The 23,623-nt window shown below is 37.4% G+C and overlaps 2 protein-coding genes across 2 annotated transcripts; both read left to right on the plus strand.

Moving 5' to 3' along the window:
* Window positions 1-1,017: 1,017 nt before the first annotated feature.
* Window positions 1,018-1,675, plus strand: LOC148298565 (cathepsin L 1-like; the record flags this gene model as incomplete). Its single annotated transcript, XM_088276785.1, has 1 exon — window positions 1,018-1,675. A coding segment is annotated over one exon (658 nt), but the record flags the coding sequence as incomplete, so codon positions are not given.
* Window positions 1,676-9,129: 7,454 nt separating this feature from the next.
* On the plus strand, window positions 9,130-10,503 carry LOC148298566 (uncharacterized). The gene is made up of 3 exons (XM_088276786.1): window positions 9,130-9,374; window positions 9,654-9,743; window positions 10,371-10,503. The coding sequence occupies exons 1-3, from the start codon at window positions 9,130-9,132 to the stop codon at window positions 10,501-10,503; spliced, it is 468 nt and encodes a 155-aa protein (XP_088132912.1).
* Window positions 10,504-23,623: the final 13,120 nt, after the last annotated feature.

A 23,623-nucleotide genomic window follows, 5' to 3' on the forward strand; every position in this document is an offset into this window, starting at 1 on the left:
TCCCAACCCCAACCCCAACCCCAACCCCAACCCCAACCCCAACCCCAACCCCAACCCCAACCCCAACCCCAACCCCAACCCCAACCCTTTTTATTATTTATTAAAATTATATGATGTATTATAACAATTTATTATTGAAATTAGCCAATTTGATGTCATAGCTATATAATTCCATTAATTGTATGATTCAAAATCAAAAGAACTTCCATTATAACGCCATTATTTTTACTGACATTTTTGTCATCACTATAAATTCAATATAAACTCTTTTTAATGCACGGCGAATTCATCATATTGTATTATTAGAATTATCTGCAGGTCATAGTTAATACTTAATTCAGTCGTAAAATCCCCTACTTCTATGCGTCTGACTTTCATTTAATGCTTGCTGCTCGTGTCCACTGTTTGCTCAGACAGTGCCAATGCAGACCGTACATTACTAGGATTAAGCTTCGATTACCTTTTCAGAAGTTTTGCGTCTGGCAGTGAAGATATCCGTCGCTACAAGAATTGGATCTATAACAACAATAAGCAAATAGTTGAGCAGCACAATGCAGATCCGAGTAATACTTACAAAATGGAATTAAACTAATTCGCCATTTTTACAGAATAAGAAAATTTATAAACCTTAACTCTAATTCCTTCTATTCCGTCAGCAGTCCAATTAGCCAAAAGCATATTCAATATTCCCAATGACGAACCTTAAGCGCCCTTACCCTCTGCGACTATGAGAAGTGCACCTTCTTCTGCCAATCTTATTTTCTCCTCCAGTTTCATAATGGGGCGGGCCTTGCCAGAAATGCAGCCCGAACTGAGCACATCCTAGCTAGAAATGGTTGTGCGGGCTCAACTGAAAAACCATTTGAAGAAACGCAATCTTAATGACTCAGCAATCAACGGCATCCTTAAATAAAGGTTACTGCCAAGCTAATCCATTATAAACTCTGAGACAAATTACAACACTCCCCGGAAACCAACAAGACTACTTCAGTAATCCTTTTCGAATTAACCCTCAAGCGATAGTAGCTCAGATATTGATTGGAGCTGCTTGAGTGGAAACGTTATGCAACAAGGACTTTGCGGCTCATGCTACGCCATTGCAGCAGCAGACTCCCTTAGTGCAATTCTGTCCATATATGAATATTCGTTCAACATAGCATTGTCAGTGCAAGAGATCTTGACTTGTTCAAAAAATTCGATGACTGCAGGATGCGATGGAGGATTCATTGAGGGAGCGTTCGCTTACATGATTTACCCCGGAATTGTGTCTAAATTTGCGTACCCGTATCTGGATAAGAACACCAAGCACTCAACTTCTGTGAAATGTCAAAAGTTTAGTGTGTACCAGCCTCGATTTAGAATCAAGAACTTCTATAATCTGGAAAAAGGAAACTGTCCCGCTATTAAAGCCCAACTCCAAATGCATCCAATTGCAATCGGAATCTATGCAAGAAGAATGTTCTTCTATAAGAGCGGGGTGTTTGATAACTGCGAACCCAATAGTGTCGCAGATCACGCGGTTCTTCTGGTTGGCTATAAGGCAGGCAAAGGATGGAAGATAAAGAACTCATGGGGTCCGAATTGGGGAGAAGGCGGATATGCGTGGGTCGCCGATGAAAACACCTGCGGCATCTGCAATATGGCATTTTATCCAGTGCCATTCAAAGGGCCCTAAAAAGTAAAGAAGAGGCTTATGCTAAAAAAGTGTCCCAAGCCCTGATTGCTTATATTTTGCTGATTATGTTAATTATGCTGATTTATGCTCCGGCGGTCAAATTTAACATATCTTCCGATTATATCAGCTTAATTATTTCTTAGGTCCCAACCCCAACCCCAACCCCAACCCCAACCCCAACCCCAACCCCAACCCCAACCCCAAACCCAATCCCTATGCCTTAACTAAAAATCTGGAAGATGAGTAGTATATGCAAAGATAATGGTAAGCATATATCATATTTATATTAGGTTGTATATATAAGTATGCGGATGTTTGTCAGTATAAGTAAATTGGATTTAAGAGCTCGCTTTGGCATATAATTAGCAAAGGCAATTGCTTAATTATTAACAAATGGGTAATTATTATCATTGGGGGAAGAAGTCGTTGCGTAGCTGCTCTATTTTATGCAAATAGTTGTCGTTTCTTTTCTTAGGTTCTGATAATCGACGATTATTCGTAGACTGGGTTCGAAACATTTACTGCGTCTCTCTCATTTGATTGGCTGTTCGAAACTACTTGACTGAAGATTTATTCGGTTTGTTCCATCCCCCATCTCGCATCGTGTTTCGAAACTTCACCAGAAGCGCACTATTCTCATCTTATTCATTATATTGTCCTCCGTGATGCGAACTAAATCTTATATATAATATACACCACATATTTGTCTCTGCCCGACCCATCCGATCCATACTTCTGAAAGCGAGTGTATGAAGCTGGCTTAAATGTTTTGCCCATCGGCCCAAACTTCATGTAGTTTCCGAGTTGGGGGACACCTTGGCATCGAAAAGCAATGTTAGTGCCTCCATTGTCGGTCCTTATATAAGAATCTCGACCTGAGCCATCTGGAGGATAGTAAATCGCCCTTCTTTTCGATCCCAGAAGAGTGCTGGCGTTGTGGCCGTGAATCATAATAATTTTATTGGACTGTAAATATTATAAGAATCACCGCTGGCTGTCAAAGAATTAAAAAGTGTCTAATAGCATTCTAGCCTTTTAGTTCACATACAATAGCTTTGACTCAGGCTAATTTAGGCTGGCTCGAGACTCAGCATTACTGTGTCTGCAGATATCTTTCATAATGTAGCTACATAAGCTAATTATTTCATTGAAATTGGTGGTTCTTTACTCTTGCTCGTTTTTAACCATATAGTATATGTTCTTCCAATTTTGGTGTTGATGTTACTGCCGAGGCGAGGTGTATTAAGGGCTTGTGCCTCCTTTTAAAAAGGAAGAATACCCCGTACTCCGAATTTAATTCTGACTCTGCTCTAGTAACATTTATTTAGATTTAATTGGAATTTTTGACAATAAATCTTGGCTTAAATCCTTCTTTTTGCGCTTTTTGAATTAGGAGTTTTATCACTGTATTTCTTTTGTCGATTATTTTCTAGTTTGTTGGGATGGAAATTTTATTTCTTCATCGTTATTTAGTATTATTTTAAATACCGATAGGAATGTAGTTAACTTCAATGCAGAAATATAGATAGTTTAGTGCAGATAGATAAATATTAACTGTATCACTCAAAAAACGAGACAGATGGATTGGAATTATTTGTTAAGGCTTTATTGCTAATTGGCGCAGTCTCTGTGCTTGAATAAAGACGAATTATCTTCGTTGGCGATGTGGAAGACTCCCGCAATGAGATTTATGAAAATTTTGTGACAGTATTCTTGGAGGCACTTAGTTCTTTTGATCTAACTATTATTTCATTGCTCTTTTTTGTAGTCTTTTAGATTTCTCTATTTATCGAGCGAGAAGAAGCCAGATAATTCCTATCTTTGTTTACAATTTTCTCATTGGGAAGTGTCAATTTTGGCAGTGCTTGAAAGTGTGGCAATTACTTGACCAGATAGTCTTTAGACGACGATTTTCTAACCTTTGGGCTATTTATCTATGCAATTTGGTTATCCTAGCCCTTTCTCTCCCTTTGCACTTCCTTTTATTGCTACTGTTGCTGATGCTCTAGTTTGAGCCTGGCTTTAAGTTGTTAAATTTTGATAGAATTGGCTTCAGAAATGGCTTATTTTTTCTGAATAATCTTCGAAACTGCTAGGAGACCTTCATAGAAATTCTCATGCACGATTTACACCCGAATGCATACTGAATTGTCGAAGCTCATAAAATTTTGATGGTACAAATTAGCGATCCTGATGTATCGTTCATAGCCTCAGCTCTACCCCTGAATGAAGTTTGATTTAAACTATTTGGAAATACGCCTGGATTAATTTCGCTTGTCGAGGATTTCTACTTTTATAAGGAACTTCTGATTCTCAGCGACGCTCTCTATCATCTCCAAATAAATTGACAAGTACTAAATTTCCTGTTTGGGTTATTTCGGGCCAATACACCCCCCAGGGTATACTTTCAATCGCCATTTATTGTGACTTGCCCAAAATGGGGCAGTGAATATTTCTTACTTCATCTGTTTCCTCTCCTAGAAATCCCTGATTTAAATTCGGAATTACCCTGGCTTCGGTTTGATGAAGCTCTGGGCTGTGTGAGTAGAAATAGTTCGATCTACTTCGAACATCTGTACATTTATTGTATTCTGTTCGATACTCGATTTGATTTTGCTGAAACCTGCTGATATGCTCAATTATCTTGTAGAGTTGGATCTTGGTGATACGTGAGATCCTGGCAACACTAACGAGGCCCTTGTGGCTGAGTTAATTAAACCCAATAGGTGGTGATAGTTGTGCGCGAAATCCTCTAATGAGGCTCTATCCTTTTGGAAAACATTTTTGCAATCTGATAAATAGGTAAAACTTGGTAGAAATTGTTGTTCGTACAGTTTTTTGATTTTCTAATTCAATTTGGCTAGCTTCTTTGTCTCGTCACTTGCAAGATTATCTTTAGCTTAACCTAGATTGTTGATGCAAGTGTTTATTTATTCGCGTTTTGTCCTCAGTTTGTTCCTCAGATTGTTAATGGTATGCGATTTTCCTGCTTTCTATTCTTTTAATCTGTGGAATAAATGCCCATTATGCTACGATTACATATATATGTACTTTTTGACGAGGGAGACAACAATAATGGCACGCATTTTTATTGCAAGATACGCAATGGTAGATAATCTTCATTTCGTGCTCATTGCATACGGTTTATGCTTCATAGCAGATTATTTATCGAGCAATTTCATCGATTTCACAAACAGAAGAAGTGAGCATCGAATAATTAGAAGAGTGGAGTATTGACTAATTAGAAGAGTTAAAGGTTGTATTCTTTAGGGAATGTTCATGAAAGTCCTGAATTGGCAGATGCTAGGACGATTGTTGCGCTCGATTCTATATAAAATGATCCGAGCACCTTAGTGGAGTGACCAGCTCGATGCCAACCTAGCACATAGGGTTCATAAATGGATGCAAGTTAATTTAATTGGTTTAATTGACGACTTTATTTATGGAATAAAACTGAGCTTATTTTATTGCAGACAGTACGAGCAAATGATTGAAAAATAGCAAAGATAATGCACATTGGCATGCAAATGAATCGAGTCTCCATTTATTTGGCAGCTAAATATTAAACTAAAAGAAATAGCAGCGCAGAAATAATCTGAAATAATCTGAATTAATCTGAAAAAGTAGTGGTATTTAATATAATTAAGCCAGTACGAAAGTTTATAACTTTTGCGTTGATAATACGAATGAATTTGCCAACAGGTATTTATAAAAATTATGCAATCCAAACAATAAAGTTCTAAAATCTAGCAAGTTAAATGCAAATACGAATAGACCACTGTCTCCACTGAAGAAGAAAGAGCAAATTAATCATTAATTCGGCTCATCAATTCAGAAATGCTGACTCTCGCAATGGCAGTCAACTATCTCTTCCAGTGGCAAAAAAATATTAAAGTCTATTCTCTCCTGCTCGAGAGAATCAAACAGTTCAAGCACAAATAGCTCGTGCATTACATCCCCATTATTATGTACCTACTCGAAACAACATAGATTTATCATGGCATTGTAAGGCCATGAGGAATCGGCCAAGTTTTGCGAATAGCTCGCCCATTCTTCCTTGCCGTTATATATTGTGGTCAGGTGGTCTTACAACGCGTACTGGGTGCACTCCAAAAAATAGACAGAGAAAATGAAGTCGAAGTTGGATTCTTCGATGCTCAGTAGGCACAAGTTCACGGAACACTAAATGTTCGACGAAGAGATCTTCAAAGCCAAAATCAATTATAAATAGCAGTATAGCAACTATCTCGCAGTGCTCAACGACTATTTCGACAATCTATTCAAAATTCCATAAAAACTTAAAAGATATTAGAAATCCAAAAGGAACGAAAAGCTGCAGGCCTCTCTCAAAAAAATTACCACTGCATTCATGAAAGAGCAAAATGGGTTTCTGAATGCAGTGGCCTACCCTATCGATGACGACTCTGTTTTGGTAAGATGCTCCTAATTTAGAATGTCAGACTTTTGCCATAGTACTGCTTCACATTTTCGACCAAAGAAAGAGTGCCCTTTAAGCTAGTCTTCTAAACAATCAGCTACGAAGATGCTTTAAACTGCAAGAATGGCATCTTGCCCAAAAGCGAGAAGCAATCGGAAGTGAACGAGAAAGAGTGCGACAAATCGCTGATAATGCCTAAGACTTATTTTGGAGCACTTTGGGAGGAGGAAGTCGCAAAAATCATGAAAGATTCGTCATACAGCGAAATTCCCAGTTACAAAATCCGAGCATACATGGTGAAGAGCGGGGATGACCTGCGACAGGAGTATATGGCCATGCAGCTGATTAAACTGATCGAGAATATCGCAAAATAGGAAAACTTGAAAATATGGATAAGATCTTACTCAGTGATTCCGTTCAATGGTGACAGTGGCTTGATTGAGTTTGTCTCCAACACGCGGACGGTCAGCTATCTCAAGGAGCAATCCAAAGAAAAGTCACTGCGGAGAATCTACCAACAAATTTATGGTGTCAACTGGTAGGAATCCATCACCAACTTCATTCAAAGTCTGGCAGGCTACTCTATAATCCAGTATTTGTTCCAAATCAAGGACAGACACAATAATAATATTTTGGTCGATACTTCCGGCCACATCATTCACATCGATTTCAGTTTTATGTTATCCAGCTCTCCAGGCAACATGGGCTTCGAAAGGGCCCCTTTCAAGCTCACTTAGGATTACATCTAGCTGATGTAAGGCAAATAATCCGATATTTTTAAACACTTTCGAATGCTATTCTTCCTAGGCCTCAAACTCCTCCGAAAATACAAGAAGTAAATCATGGGTACTGTGACCATGATGCAGCAGTGCGAAATGAAATGCTTTAATAAGTTTCAAGCCGAGGAAATGGAAAAGAGGTTTCATGAGACTGCCACTGACGAGGAGTTGGAAGGAATTGTCGACCAAATTGTTGAAAATGCCTGCAGCTCATATAGCACCAGCCACTACGATCGATACCAATGGTATACTAATTTCATTTACTCCTGAAGCAGCTATGTATGTATGTTTATATTATTTGCATTTTAATCACTTTATCTATCATTGTAAGGCTTCTTCATGGGTTTGGGACCAGCGGTACATCAGGGGGCGTTGGGTTAGGGATGTTTTAAAAGCTGGGAGCATTTGGGGGAGGGTTCCTTAAGTACGTATACATAATAATTCCCACCACTAAAAGTAAGAATCCAAAAGTCCCCCACATGATGAGCTTATTCTTTCGCATTTTAGTCCTTATCGAGTTTAGTACCTTGTGTGCAACTGTCAGCTCATTATCTAAGATCATGCTAAGAACATACTGATATCACCCATTCGGTTGATGTTTTTCAGAAGGGTTTCATTGTTCTTGCGGAGATTTATTGCGACTTCATTGGACAGCGCCTAATTCTCGTACATTTGCCTCTTTGCGTCGATCAGAGGGTCGATTCCCTTGTCGTTTTATATTTATAAGAGAGGCCCACTGTTCTGCTCCGATTGCTCGCGAGATGCAGACTCCTTCTTGGACAATTTCTTCTTATAAGTCCTCAACTAGTCCTTGAACAGATCGATCTAAAGCTCATCATGCAAGTACTTTGCTTTTAATATGAGGGTCCCCACTTTGGGACATTTATATTTTCATTTTATCGAGCTGCATATTTGAAAAGGTACTTATTGGGAGGCTTCAGTTAAGGCCTAAGACGCTTCGCTTAGTTCTGAATTAGGATGAGCATACTTAATTATGAGATATCATCTAAATTCAGAATCTTCTGAGCATCCCGTAAGCTTCGGTAAAAATTACTTTCGCAAACTTAAAACACTTCGGACATTTATATATATTACAAAATAGAAAAGGAGAGAAGCGAGCGTAATTCGCTAATAAATGAGAACTGATTTTCATCCTGAATGAATAATTAATTAAATCCAGAATAGGAAAAATGTGAATTTGGATGCAGCCTGTCTCTTTGGCGTAAAAACTGGAACAATTTATATTCGCAGATATTAAAACAATGATTATAATTAAACTAATTAAACGTAATGGAGGACTATTCAATCAAATTTTAACTCCTCAAGCCAACATTTTTTCTTCTAAGACTCGATGTATTCCCTTTCCTTTTGATTTATTCTCTGCTTGGATACTGCTTCTACTCTTTCGAAGATTCGGGAAATGCTTATATCTATCTGAGGCTCACTTTCATTGCAGTCGGATTCATTAATTGTAAGTATTTGGTGATTTAGGCCTGACCACGATATTCGGGCACTGGTCCCGGAAAATACAAGCCATCATTCAGTACTCCAAGCTCAGCCGAAATAAACTATAAAATCTCGAGAAGGCCAGTCATATCTTCATTGTTGAAAAGATTCCAGGTTTGAATGAAAGCTACGGCATTGCAGAATTATTTATGCAACTGAATGAAAAGACTGAATCTTATGAATTTTACTTCTATTTCCAGCAGCGCAAGTTCTATTTCGAAAAAGAGAAAAATGATTTCTGCCGATTCAAGCCGAAACTCTAAGGGGAGCTCATCGAGAAAATCATCAGCGATGAGGTGAATGTCGATCGCTATGAAGATAACATTCTATAAATTCCGATTCGTCCTTTTTCATAAATTTTTAAAGATCAAATCGTTGACCCCTTCCAATTTTTCCAGCTATTCTCGATTCTGCTGTGGTAACAATGACATTAATGTAGGATGCTCGATTAGAATGGACAGTACAGCTTATTTTTGCTGGCTATGCTTATATTTTCTGCCTACATGATTGCGGTCCAGAGAGTCAAGACTTTGGTAGGCTATAAATCAATGACTCTCGCTCCACACTATATCAAAACATACAGGAATAAATCATGGGAAAGTATTTCTTCCTATGATTTGAAGCCAGGAGATATCATTTTAGTCGAAGCTAGCTATTAGCATAAAAAAGCCCCCTATTAGTCTCTAAGCTAAGAGTAGCTTTTGGCGAAGATCGTGCCTTTTGGGGCAAAAATGCCTACAAAGATAACGCAAGGCCCAACAAAGAAGCAAGACTCGACTTCATTTAAATCTGTTTCTTGCGATATCTTGCTATTGAGTGGAACTTGCGTGGTAAACGAATCAATCCTGACTGGTGAGGCAGTTCCTCAAATCAAAGAGTGCATAACCAAAAACGACCTCAAGAGTAAGTTCTCAATGACCCTTAACAAAAACAATGTACTATTCTGTGGGACAGAAGTCTTGCAGGTCAACGATCATCTTCATGAGGAATAGATCAAGGGCATCATCAAGAATTATTAAATTACGGACCTACCCTCGAAGGGATGCCTTGGAATTGTTTTATCAACTGGCTTCAATACTTTGAAAGGGAAGCTCATCAGGAAAGTAGTCTCCAACGCATAAAACTTGAAACTGGAGGAAAAGAACGGATTATGGATAGTGCTGTTTTTGCTCATCTGCTCGCTTATCACATCGGCCTACGTGTTGAACGAAGGAATGAACAATACTGATCGAAGCAAATAAAAGCTCTTCCTCAGGTGCATCCTGATCATAACAACTGTTGTGCCTCCAGAACTGCCAATGATAATGACCCTGACTGTCAACAATTCTATTCTGAAACTTCAGAAGTAAAAGATTTTTATCAGCGAGCCAAAGAAACTGCCGTTAGGAGGGAAAATAGATACAATTGCTTTCGACAAAACTGGCACTCTAACCGAGGATAAGTTTATTTTTTAAGGAATAATCGATGACTGCAACGATTACAAAACGATGAAGAGTTTCGCAAATTGCAGCCCGGATAGCTCTTGGGTTTTGGCTGGCTGTCACAGTTTAATTTCTGTGGATCAAAAGCTGTCAGGAGATCCAATATAGTTAATGTTTTTCGATGAGGCGAAATGGACTTATACTTCTAAGAATAAAGAAGCTCGGAAGAATATGCAAAGAATAATGATTCAGAAGGTTTATCCCTTTAAATCGGAGCTAAAGAGAATGACAACCTTAGTTGATCACATCCCTCTGAGTGGCCCGGCAACACAAAAGGTGTTAGTCAAAGGCGCCCCTGAAGTTGTGCAATAGCTACTAAAAAATAAGCCATTAAACTACGATAAAGCATATAAATACTATACTTCTCAAGGGTATCGGCTACTGGCTTTGGCCTATAAAGTAATCGATAGATTGGGCGGAGACTTCAAAAAAAACTAGTAGCGTGAGAACCTTGAAAAAGATTTGACCTTTGCAGGGTTTTTCATATGTAGCTCTCCTTTGAAAGAAGATACACTGGCGAATATTCAAGATTTGCAGGAAGCAAACTATAAGCTGATCATAATTACTGGCGATAATGTGCTCACAGCGATCAAAGTAGGCCTCACCCTCAAAATGGGGATCTAGCCATGCATTCTCGAAAAATAAAAGGGAAAGCTAATTCTCAGCCGAGCAGATTAGTCACACGAAATTCAAAGTCTGCAATAGCTTAGGTAGGAAACTAAAGGCAGAAATATCTTGGTTTGCACATCTTCAGCAAAAGACTTAGATCCCTAATTTTATCCGTTTATTACAATATTTGCCAGAACTTCTCCACAAGATAAGGAACATATTGTCAAAAAGATTAAGGAAATCGAAGGCAGCAGAATCTTGTTTGCAGGAGATGGCACCAACGATATGGGAGCATTAAGGAGTGCGGATGTCGGAGTGGCTGTCGTGGGAACTACCACTATCTCTGAAAGTGACGAGAAATAGAAGGAACTCAAGAATTAGTAAGCCAAATACAAGGAATAAATGGATAAACTGAAAATGAATATTGACCTTCCCTTCAAGAATAAACTGAAGATGATGCAGAAACTGACCCTCGATTACCAAATGAAGAGAAAAAGTGGCTTAATAGAATCACTCATGGGAGACGAAGTGAAGAATGGGGATGCCTGTTTTGCCGCTCCTTTTACTTCCAAACACTCCAACTCAATCAAATGCGTTATCATAATTCTGAGGCAGTCTATTGCCACCTTGGTGACAACAATTCAGACATATAAAATCCTTGCCATTGGCTCAATGATTCAAGCATACTCCCTTGCTGAAATGAATTTAACAAACTTGAAATACTCTCAGTACCAAATGATGGTTGTTGGAATCTTAGCTGCAATAAACTTATATTTTTTTTCCAACGCTCGACCTCTCAACAAAATCTCCAGTATTCGAGCTCCTTACACTATCTTTACGATTTGGTTTGGTTTGTCGTTTTTCGGACAAATGATTATTGTTGTTTTCTGCAACTACTACGCCTTAAACCACATTGGGCTCAAATACTTGCCAGAAGCAGACAAGAACATCTCAGCAGATTAATAGTTCAAGGCTTCATTTTTAAACACAGTCATTTTCTTGTTCTCTGCAATGTCGCAATCGACCATTTTCCTGGTTAATTCCGGAGGCTAGCCACATATGTAAAGTTTACTCAAAAACCAGAAGTATGTTATTAATTAAACTTAGATAATTCCGATTTTTGATTATTCCCATAGTTATCTGCTTTGTGATGGCCTCTGATGTATTCCCTGATTTATCCACGATGTTCAGCTTGAAGTATGACGATATTCCCTACCAAGCCAATATAGAGATGATGACTGTGTTTGCTTTGATGGTCAGTTCGACTTACTTACTCGAAAGATTTTGCAGGTTCGGACAATTTAAGAAGTTTGTTGGCTGGTTTTGATTTGTATTGCACTTGTTATTGAGTTATTTATTCTGTTTCATCGAACTATGCATTGTAGCATTAATGGAATGCGAGTATATTTATTATTAGTTATTCATGATTTACTTCATTGATATTGTATTTCATATTCGTGTATAGAACACGAATTGATAAATTTTATCAATATAATGCAAATCTCAGTTCCTGAACAGCTGCTCGATTGCGTATCCGCCCAAGAGCTATCGCATGCTCTGAATGTGCTTCGTAAAATTAATCATCCAACCTAAGAACTTTAACTATCTTTCAATTAATCAGCAACATCCTTGTTCAATACTATGACCCACCCTCAATAAAACCACATGGACTTCTAAATATACATGGCCAAGAAAGTCTATGCCAATTAGAGCCTCCATCAAAAGAGTTTTCACAAGAAAAAGAAGCCCAATGAAGACAAGCCAAACTATATGCATACAAAGTAAAGTAAAAAGAATGCAATAAGCAAAAGCCCTTTAATGGTGGCAAAGACTCCCAATAAGTTCAGACACGAAAGTCAATCGATTGAGCAATTTAAGAGCCGAAGTCATTCTCCAATCGCATCAAAGACTCCTAAGATTTCCTAACAAAAGAACATCAAACTAAACAAATAAAACATTCATGGGCTTGGAGCACAAAAAGCACAAAGTAAATATGCGATTTCCACAAAATCAAAACAGATTTTGGAGCAAAAATCGAGGCGAGGATAGGCATATATGCCAATTCAATATCGACAGGAAAAGGTTATGAAATAAAGACAATAAAAAATCGTTAAACTCCAAAAAATGTCAAGAGCTCAGAAAGAACTGTAAGAGAGATAATGCACATTTAGGCCTGTAATAAATGAATATAAAATAAACAAAAAGCTAAAGGAGACCACTCACGTAGTGCATTTACTGAAGCTTCAGCTGAACTGTCGAAATCCTTACTCGATGTTTTTCAGAATAGTCATACAGCTTCATCCTTAGCAACAATCTAAATGATAGGGTAGAGTAAAGCAACATAGGAAGAAGAAATGGACGCGACAAAGACATTAAATAAAGCTGAAACTTCCTAAGTGAAGCATAATAAAAGCTTGGCAAACAACACAGAGAACGCCAAAAAGAAATATAAAAACAGCAAGTTTAATATCTTATTAGACCTCATTGCTTGAGAATTTCACTAGATTTCTCTTTGTCTTATCCTATTCGAAGAGAGCATAGCATCACATGATTTATATTTGTTGTTTATTTTGTTGTTTATATTCGTTGTTCGTTTTGTTGATTGCATACAAATTGTAATGAAGACATCGGAAAATCTTCAGGGTCCGGCTGAGGTATTCAGCAAATTCTCAGAAATTAGTCCAAGGACTTTTTAGAGGACAGTTGTTGGGCTCAGAGCATTCAGAAAAGGGGGAATTCGGTTGGAGGCTGAGCAGGTTCATGGAAAAACAATCGTCCATAATTATGGGCATGGTGGAGCAGGGATAACACTGGCCCCAGCCACTGCTGAAGAAGCAGTTGAAGAGTTCATCAAAATTGGAGTTAAAGACAATCAAAACGTTGCAGTGCTCGGTTCAGGAATAGCAGGAGTGCTAAGTGCGATGGAGGCTGCCAAAACAGGTTACAATGTAACAGTTTATGCAAATAGAATACCTTCAACAAACACAAGTGATGTTTCTCAACTGATCGCCAGCGAAATTGCTCCCGGCTACTGGCTATCTCACATATATTAATATAAGGATATACCCAAACACAAAGAAAGATCTATAAAAGCCTTTAAGAAGTACTTAGAATTGATGCAAAAACATAAATCTCTTCGCTGGACTGAACCATTAGAGGAAAATTTTCTTGAGGATATCAATCATTATATACCCGAATTCCTCCGAGACACTATCTCAATCGTTGATCTGAAGTTTGGGCAGTCGACTCGGAAGGTTTTGAAGTTCCGAACAATCCAAATTCATCTCATGAATTTTTTACAGGAACTCATGGCTGAGTGCTATAAATTGAATATCAAATTTGTTAACAAGAATATTGACACCATTAATGACGTTGTCAATTTGAAATAAAAATACGTGATCAACTGCTTGGCCTACACTTCAAAAAAGTTATTCAATGATGACTTAGTGTATGGCAGAAAGGGCCATCTGCTGCAATTCAGAAATACTGGCGAAGTGACCAAAGGCATTTTCGGGTTCGCATTCCAAGATAAAGTCACATCTTTGTACGTTTTTCCCTAAAAGATATTGGTCGGCCTCACAATTGAAACCGAGGAAGATAGCAAACTTAATGCAAAGTCTGTCCAAGATCTGAAAGATAGAACATATGCCTTTATGTAATCTTGCGGGCTCGGGGTAAAACCGAAATTATGAAATGATTATCCAAAATAAGCTAGATACACCATATAATTTAAAGGACTTAAAATTAGAAATTAGTATTCTTTATTATGCTAACTCTCTCTCTCGCAATTCATGGCAGTTTATGCTAGTCCTTCTTTAATAAATCGATTCTTCTAATTTATTGTGAAGGCAGAGAATTTATATATTTATTTGATTGAAAGATATACAAAAGTAATGTTAGAGTATCTCTCAATGTTTGATGGATGATATCTATGCATTTTGCCCATTATTCCATGCACCCTCTATTCTTTGGCCATTTGGAAGTCCCAAAACTCCATTTCCTTACAGTTTTCCTTTTTTGAAATCTCCTTGATAGATCTTGCCATCATAATATTTAAACTTCCCCTTGCCGTGCATCTTTCCATTTTGGAATTACCCTTTACTCCCCTGTTTATGTCTTGAGAATGCTGCCTCCGCAAATTTGGTTTTTTTCAAATCTTCCTGAGTAAAATCCCTTGCCATTGGTCATTCTTAAAACCCCTTCGCCATGTATGAACCCATCTTGGAATGCTCCTTCATAAACTTTTCCATTGCTCCAACTGAAAATTCCATTTTAGTCCTCTTTCTTGCCATTAACAAAATTCCCTTAATATTTGGAATGGTCTGAATACTGCTCTACGCCCTTCCCATGAGGCTTGTCGTTTTGCCACTCCCCCTAGTATGTAAGATTGTTGACCGCATAATGATAGTAACCGTAGCCATTCATTTTGCCATTTTTCATGGAACCTCGCTTATAAGAGCCATCGGAATATATGAAGATGCAGTCGTCCCCCTCAGGCGCCCCATTTAGCAGCGTGCCCTCGAAGTATGAGTTGTTTTTGAAATACATTCTTCCATATCCATGAGGAGATCCATTGTACCACTCTCCCTCGTAATATCCTTTCGCAGAGAGTATATAAAATAAAGGGAGTTTGATGCCCTTGGGATTTTACGGCGCTTTAATCGGCTCTATGCTTATTATGAGTGCCTTTACTTTCTGTGATTTTCTGAAAAATCACTTGTATCTAATCTGACATTTTTGGCCTTGAATTCACCTTGGCGGCCACTTGTGATGCAGGGACATGTAGCCAATAGAGCTAGATAACAGATCATGGTACTTGGTAATTATCTTCCATCTCTTTGGTATTATAATTCTTTAACTGAGCATTGAAGCCGGTGTGCGTATCTGCTGTCTTGTATTGACACGTATTGCCCATTGTGCTAAACAGTTTTTGAGTTATCAAACAGCCAATATAATTTAAAAATGCCTATCAAATCTCAAGCTTATTTATGGCTAGAACGATTGGAAAGAGCAAGAGGAGTTAAAATGGTTGAGTTTATACTGATCGATTTGGTCAGTATAAATATAAGATATTGATTTATTCTAATTACTATGTTTATGTACTGGACAAATTTCGAGTTTTATTGTATATGCAGCAAATAATTTATGGCTGCGAAATGACAAATCTATAATAGTACAACAAATGAAGAAGCCAAGCAGGAATGAATACAGGATTGTGGATAAGAAACTTAGCGGTACAAGTATTATTAGCGTAGGAGATGGCAGAATATACTATTTGCTCGTTAAAAATAGAACCAAAAAGTGGGTCGATTTCTAGAAATTAGACGATAATCTTGATTTGGTGATCGAGTATTAGAGTAGCCTTAAAAATACATCGGCTCACATGCTGGGTGATGGCCACGAGGAAAAACATAGTCACTCCTCAGATATCCCCACAGGCGAGTAAACTGTTGTCGCTGAGCCTTCCAGCTAAAACAAAATTGAGTAGATTCGGCAAAATACGCTAAACAGGCAACAGACTTCTTCCAAAATTGTGAAGATTGTGTTTATGGATCGAATCGATGGCGAGCTCTACTTCAAGCTGTCGTATGATACTGGGGCTTCGAAGACCATCAGCAATGAGGAGATGAAGCAGAAGCATCCCCAATAGCTCATCAGTTTCTATGAAAGCAGCATCGAAATCTCTGATCGTATCTGATTACCGTATCTGATTACCGTATCTGATTACCTCATTCTCTGATACATCGAAATTATAATTGTTCATAATTTATAGTCGTTCATTTAAATTGCAATTAGTCATTCAAATTAGTCAATAACGACAAAATGAAACCAATTCACCCACGAAATTTATTCGAAATCCAATCACTTGACTAAGCATCTCCTCAATAGTTCCAAAGCCTAAAGAAATAGTTATCGTTTGTCAAGTCCGAATTGCAGCAATGTCAAAAGCAGACATAGGAGCTCCAGCACTTGCTCCAAATAGTCAGTCAATAAAAATCTTACTACGAGGAGCAGCTCAATAAATACGAGCAATAAACACTAACAGCCGTGAGCAGAATCAAGATATTGCAGGGAGACTGCGAGACCAAGAACCTACTTGTATCCGAATTGAAAAAGGCGAACAGGCAGCTTGTGGAGGAGATTGAAGAGTTGAAAAATAGCCAGGAGTAGTCACAGTTCCTGTTTGCAGCACAGTAGCAGCAAATTTAGAGAATCAAACGAGAAAAGTAGCTCATTCAAACTGAGTGGGGGACCATTCTCTCCAAAATGAATAAAAATGCACTCATTCGAAATAAGGAAATGAGCATTGCTAATAAATAAAACTAAATATGCATGCGGAATCTACCTCTACATGACAAAGTTAGGATCGTCCTAGCAAAGGTCGATTCGCAGTTAGAAATAAAACAGCTGGAATCAAGGGAGCCCAACTCTGAGCATTGGAGGCCCAATCCCAGCAAGCAGCTTTCATATAAAAATACAAATTGGTAGCAGGAACACTATAGCACGACCGAGTAGGAAAAATAAAATTCGAATATGTTGGAGATGTCAGTATGATCGAATCTATTAATAATATCTACTATTCTATCTAGGATATTCGATTTAAATTAGATGTTTGAGAAATTTGAGTAAAAAAAATGGTGATACAAATCAGTCGATCTAATCATATTTTGACGTAATTATTGAGGAGTTTCGATATTACTCATGGCTTATGAGGGAAGCTAGGATATCTAAGTACAATTTTTAGGCTTATTTCTCCTGTCCTTCTGAATTTTACGGATTGTTTATCCATTCCATTTTAGCCTTGCTCTTCGGAAATCGCACAAAGACTAAAGCCGATCTTTGGATGTAGTACCCCCCAACTTTATACCAGAACCATTGCTTATTATTGGCAATTTGCTTCTCAAAATCATCTGCCTCCTCTCTTGATTCAAATGAAATTTATTGAATTTGGGAGGAGTGCCATCTCGATAAGGCCTTAAATGGATTAGATTCCCACATGATATGCGATTTCATTTGATGTTGGCTAGCTGATAAAGACAAATAATCGATGAACTATTTCATATACGAGGCATTGCATGACGAATTAAAGGCCTTAATTTCATAAAAGCTTAATGGATTGAACTTTTTATTTACTGCTATTATAAGCTCTTGTGAGGAATAACAGCTTTACGCTAATTGAGAGTCAGATTTTGCTGCTAAATTAATTGTCCGATAAATTTAAGGGGCTTATTCATGCATTTATTCGCTTTCAGATTATTCTTTGAGCTGGTAGGAAAAGTCGATGCGATTGTATTTTTTCATTAAGTTAGAGCAAAATGCTTTCAGAGATTGTAAAACTGGTTGTTTGATGCATTAATTTGGAACAAGCATTATCCATGAGGCTTACTTAAAGCAGTGTGAATTCTTACTTTTCTCAAAGTAAAAATTGGAGTCATGCAGGAAATTCCATCTTTTCTTGAGCTCACCCGCAGCCTAATCAAAAAGGAGATGCTAATACAGCATTTTGGGAGCAGTAATAACGACTGGCACTTAATTCTCAATCAATTAGTTCCTGTAGTAATCTATTTTTTTTGAAAAAATATTATAAAATAATTTCTTCTCTCGGTACGATTTCCTCGAGCAAATCATCCGATATTCGTTCACCTATTTCAGTTAAGGCAACAATTGTTCATTATTGATTAAATGCGAGGAAATCGCATTTACGGCTTCGAGATGCAAGAATGACTTAGATTTCTTAAACCAGCTCTCAATTTATAATCTGTTCGCAGCAGCATTGAAGAATATCGAAGGCTAGAGTGGAAAAAGCACCATCTCCCACTTCGAATACTCTGCTTAGCTTAGCTCTTCCAGATTATTATTCAGGGAGCTTACAGATACAAAGCCTGCTACTTATTATGAGATTTCATATCGTAGCTGCTGATTTATCTGCTTATCTGTCAAGTAAAGTGTTTTTTTGTGGCAGATATGCGAAAGCAAGTTTAAATTGTGCCCAACTGATGCAGGGGTGAGATTTGGGAAGATTGCATTGGTACTGTTTTACTATTATAAATATAAGCTCACAGGGTTACTGGTTGGAGCAAGGCTACTTCCATTATTCATATACCACTTGATTACTTTTTCCGAACGCTCAACATCATACTAATTCGTAACTTTCAACATTTTGATGGCTCCAGGTAACTTCTATAGCTGTTAAATATCTCGAGCATTTTACTAAATTGATTTAAAACCCAGTATTTCATTGCAAGACATCATCAATGGCTTTTTTTAGAAGCTAATAATTTTTGTAGACAATGGCGCAGGCTATCTGAGGTTGTACGAAGTGCAGTTGATTTTCTCATTTTCGATGACAGACTTGGCCATTCTATATGTTGCTTCGTCAACAGTGTAGTTGGATTGGCTTGCTGAAATTAATATCATGGAATTTCCAGTGGTTGTATAGTTCTTGAGTAACTGATCTTGATCGAATTGCACACTTGCTAAAGATATGGCTTCAAAGAAACAGGAGTTACTCGAATCTGAAAGCTCGCATTCACGGATGTTTCTGATTGTTTGTTTAGTTTTTTGTTTTTTATTTGATTTAGACTCTGATGAAATGCTCTCTTCATGCGCTCTTATTATCAGTTCAGTAGTTTCACAATAATTTTTGAGATTTATTGTGTATAAAAATTAGGCGATTTTGTTCCAAAAGGTTTATCTGAATCCTAAAGGGTTCATTTTTTACCAGATGATGCGCTGAAACGCATCCTGATAAATTTTGCCCTCGTGATTAGGGCACAGAGCAGCACAGGATTACTCAAATGAGCAAAATTATAATTAATTTTGCTCGTTTTTATTTGAGCCTTTCTGCTGCTGCCCTTTATTTTGGCGCATTGTATTATTCGATTATATCTCTTTCTATTGCTAGAAAAAAAAGTCATGTTGTTCGCATTATTCCTCAACTTTATCTTTCTTATAAGCTGCTTCAAAGTCCAGAGAAGTTTCATGAATAATTTCTCTTTGAGTTTGAGTTTCTTATTCTGCGGCCTTAATTGATTCATATACTGTTGGATTATAGTTCTATTTTTGATTAACATTCAATTCTTCTTCTTCGACAGATTGAACTACTTCTGATTATAATGTGGCAAATCGCGCTGCTACCGATTCTTATACAACAAATTGAGGAATCTCAGTTTTTTATGCCAAAGATTGAATCACTTCTGATTTTTATGTCACAGATTGCTCTGCTTCTGATTATTCTGCTTCAAATTCTTCTGCAAAAGATTGAGGAGCCTCAGTTTTTTATGTGGCGAATTGTACGGCTTCCGATTATTATGGGAAAAATTTTACCACTTCTGATTTTTCTGTCACTGATTGGGCTACCTCAGATTGCTCTGCTTCAATATACACATTTTTATTCTGTTCTTTATCTGATGAACTTTATGAGAAGTCATACTCCCAAACTATCTCCGACTCAATTTATAAATTAGAAACTTCTTCAAAAAATGCTTCCTCTATTTCTTCTTGGATACTTTATTTGCCCTGATGCTCTTCAATATCTGAGCTCATGGAACCTATAGAATTTTATATTTATTTGCAGGTAATTTAGGTCTCTTTGATAATCTAAAACTCATGTTTTTGCATAAACTCTATTTCACTTTCTGAAATCTCTTCTTGAGCGATGATGTTCAAATTAGCATCATGTAGCGAACGATATTGTGGATAAAAAAGTCGGGCAAACAAGATAATTTCCAAACTATGCTTTGCATTCTGCAACTAACTTAATGTTAAAAAGTTGAGAATAAACTGTAGTGCTTTTTCTAAGTACACTTGCTTCGAATCAGGGGTGATTTCAAACATCTCTTTCGAAATTTCGATTAAAAAGATATACTTGGAGCAGGCTGTTCTGAATATGATTTGAGTCTGCTTATTTAGTGTGCCTTGGGAAGTAGCTTGATAGTTTTAACCAAATAGATTGAGCACTCTGAATTTGACATTACCAAAGGCAAGTATTTAGTTCTTGGTAATTCCTTGATCCCTTCGGTATAATTATCTAAGGATCAGAAGTTGATCTTTTTTGGAAAAATAAAAGTTCTAACTATGATGAATTTGTACTTCGATTAACAGCTCAACGGACGTCAGGCTATTTGGGAATGGATTGAGAAGCTACTATAACTATCTCTCTTTCCTCATTTTTTATTGTTGTCTGAGCTATGAAAGTGAAGGCCCCCATTTTTGTCTCTGTCTTCTTTAATTTGCTGATAATTTCAGTGTTTGTTAATGCCACTACAGTGAAATTTGTTATTAAAGTTGTTCAAAATGTTTTGTAGGGCGTTGATGCTATTTTTTAGACAGTTAAACTTATTGTTCCGGGTCGTGTGAATTTGCTAGTATATCTGATTATGATAGCATATTGGGCTTAGACGACCTCAGTAGCTATATAGATAATTTATTGTTTTATGATTTTTGTGATTACTTGGTGTTTTCCGTAATTTCAGGGTCCACAATGCATATTTCGCCATCTATTTAGTTCCCATTTATGATTTCCAAGCTATACTTTGTGACCAACTGCATTCCAATAGATATTCGGCTTTTGTATTCGGTGGTAAACTTGTCGTCTGAAGCCAAATAGAATGAGCTTTATTCGATCGGAATATTAAATGCGGCTTGGGCTGTGTTAATGTTGAGGATTTTTCCAATAAAGTCCTGGTCTCTCAGAAATTCAGGGAGCAATAATTCTTTCTGCGAAATTAAAAGATGGGTACATCTGATTGAGTCATCGTGTGGACAGCCAAATTGTCATATTTACTCAATGCCTTCTCGATTTACTCTTCGGTCATTTTAGGATTCATTTATAATAAAATAGATGAATAGATCAACTGCAGTTTAGATTAAAATTACACACTAGCCAGAATTAAACGAAATCAAAGTAGCAACCATTTAAAGGAAAAATTAAAAATGTTCAGACTTTGTGCCTTGCCTTTCATGTTCATAAGTTTCGTGTTTGCCATTTGCATGGCCTCCGCTCTCAACACTTTTGCAGTTATCTTGGTCTAAAGAATATTATGGCTAGAACAAATATTAGTTTCAAATTACAGCATCTGGAAAAACCCTGTCGATTTCATACAAAAGTGCCAATAAGTATTAGATAATGCAAATGCCTCTCGTAGAAAATTCAACATGATCATATGTTGGTGGAATTCTAAATCAACATTCGCTAGCGTGTATAAACAGATTAGCAATTCGCACTAAAAGCGCATATTTTAATTAATGAAGATTTTTTTATTATCAGCTTATTACTCAGATTAAACACTTTTATAATCGCTATTGTTTAATTATGAATTTGGAATACAATGAAAATCATTTAATTCATCTAATGTCAATGGCAATTAACGTGATTATATTTAATTCCACATGCATAAGCTATGATGAGATGGCAGATATGCAAATGAAATTGTAAGACTTAATCATTTGGGGCTGCTGTTGTTGGCGATTTATTCTTACTTTGGGGCTTTCTCTTCAGATAGATTAAGCTGCCCTATTCTTTTGGCCTTTTATTTCTTCATTTTCTAAAATTTGAGCATTTTCTGGGCAGCAAACTCATAGACATTGAATCTGACGCCCTCTCGGTAAAGCTCCTGCAGAAAAAACTTGTAGGCGTCTGCTAAGCCTGAGGAGTAAATAGGGTCTACTTGCCTATCGATTTCTGCTTCTCTCAATTTTATTAATCTTTCACGTTCCTCTTGGTCCTTTCGCTCTTTCTTCCTCTTCTTATCATCTTCTGATTTGTCTAAGTTGTCTCCCTTCTTCTTCTTCTCTTTGTCCTTTTTATTCGGCATCGATAAATAAATAATGTGGACATTCAGCCATCTGCATATAATCAAAACCACCTTTAACAGCTGTCAGTTATATTTATTATCAATAATCAGTCAAACATACTCGTTTCTGCGGCGAGGAGAGTCGAGATTGGATCGAAACGAAGAAATTTTAACCGATCTTCTTAAAGGCTACTCTTAATTCTCATACAGTTTCTTCACGCTGCCTTATGCATTCACTAAATTGCCATCTTCCCATATGCCTTTTACTTATTTGCCATCTTGATAAATCAGGCGACCTTTGCCATGTCTATAATAACAATGGGTTTACTTAAGGTCATTCTCGAACTACCCTTCGTACACGCAGCCGTTTGCCCACACGTATCGGCCATATCCGCATTTCTTATCTTGGCTGTACATTCCGACATATACATCCCCTCCGATTCTTGAAGATTTCCAACATCCTTGACCATCTCTCATGCCGTCTGAAAAATCACCTTCGTATGATGACCCATTTGACCAAATGTATTTTCCTCGCCTGGAAAAGCGACCGCTTTGATATTATCCTTTATAAATATCTCCATTCGCAAACCTTTCTGAGCCGTAGCCATGCTTCAGAGACTTTTGAAATGTTCCTTCATAAAATTCCTCATCGGAGAATTTAAGCAAGCCAAACCCATCTCTCTTTCCATCCTTCCATTCTCCGCTATATATGGTTTTAGTCTGTTATTCGAAATAGACTCCTCGCCCATTTTTGATTCCGTTGAGCCATTGGCCTTAGTAAATGTTACCATTGCTCAGCTTCATGATTCCTGTTCCATTTTTCTTTCCCGCGAGAAACTGCCCTTTATAGATGTGTTTATCTGGAATATACTCTATGCCTTCTCCCATTTTTTCTCCTTCATTCGCGTCGTTGCTTTTCCAGCCACCGATGTAAAATTTGCCGGAATAGTGCCATAGAATGCATTACGAAGCATTAGAAGAGATCGAGAATACGGCACAGTTTTTATATTTTTTCATGCACAGCTGGTTGTCGGGGTCCAATGGATTCACCTCAATTTCAAACATTGCATAAGCCTTCTTTGCTAGCTATAAAAGTTTGTTCTGGCTAATTTATATATTAGGTGGTTCGGGTAGATCTATAAATTAGATATTACCGATTTCGATCGGAGTGGACAGAGCAATGCAATCATCTTCCGGATTATTTCTCATGCTTGTTTTGAACTACGAAAGGCTATTTTTTATGGGAGGTTGAGCCTCGAAGAGTGAGTGAGCCTAATTATTTGTATGAACTATTTGATTTGCAATGTCCCTCGGCTTCGACTAATTGAAATTAAAATGTA

This window comes from Brachycentrus maculatus, unplaced genomic scaffold (assembly GCF_059751285.1).
Source record: "Brachycentrus maculatus isolate JH-2025_06_01 unplaced genomic scaffold, ASM5975128v1 h1tg001866l, whole genome shotgun sequence".
Classification (NCBI taxonomy): Eukaryota; Metazoa; Arthropoda; class Insecta; order Trichoptera; family Brachycentridae; genus Brachycentrus; species Brachycentrus maculatus.

Excerpts from the sequence above, each read along its gene's own strand:
- LOC148298566 (XM_088276786.1), top strand. The coding sequence starts at position 9,130 with ATGCCTACAAAGATAACGCAAGGCCCAACAAAGAAGCAAGACTCGACT. Across the intron at positions 9,375-9,653 it reads GTCTTGCAGGTCAACGATCA|GTGCATCCTGATCATAACAA; the intron begins TCTTCATGAGGA and ends GCTCTTCCTCAG. Across the intron at positions 9,744-10,370 it reads TCTATTCTGAAACTTCAGAA|CTCTCCTTTGAAAGAAGATA; the intron begins GTAAAAGATTTT and ends TTTCATATGTAG.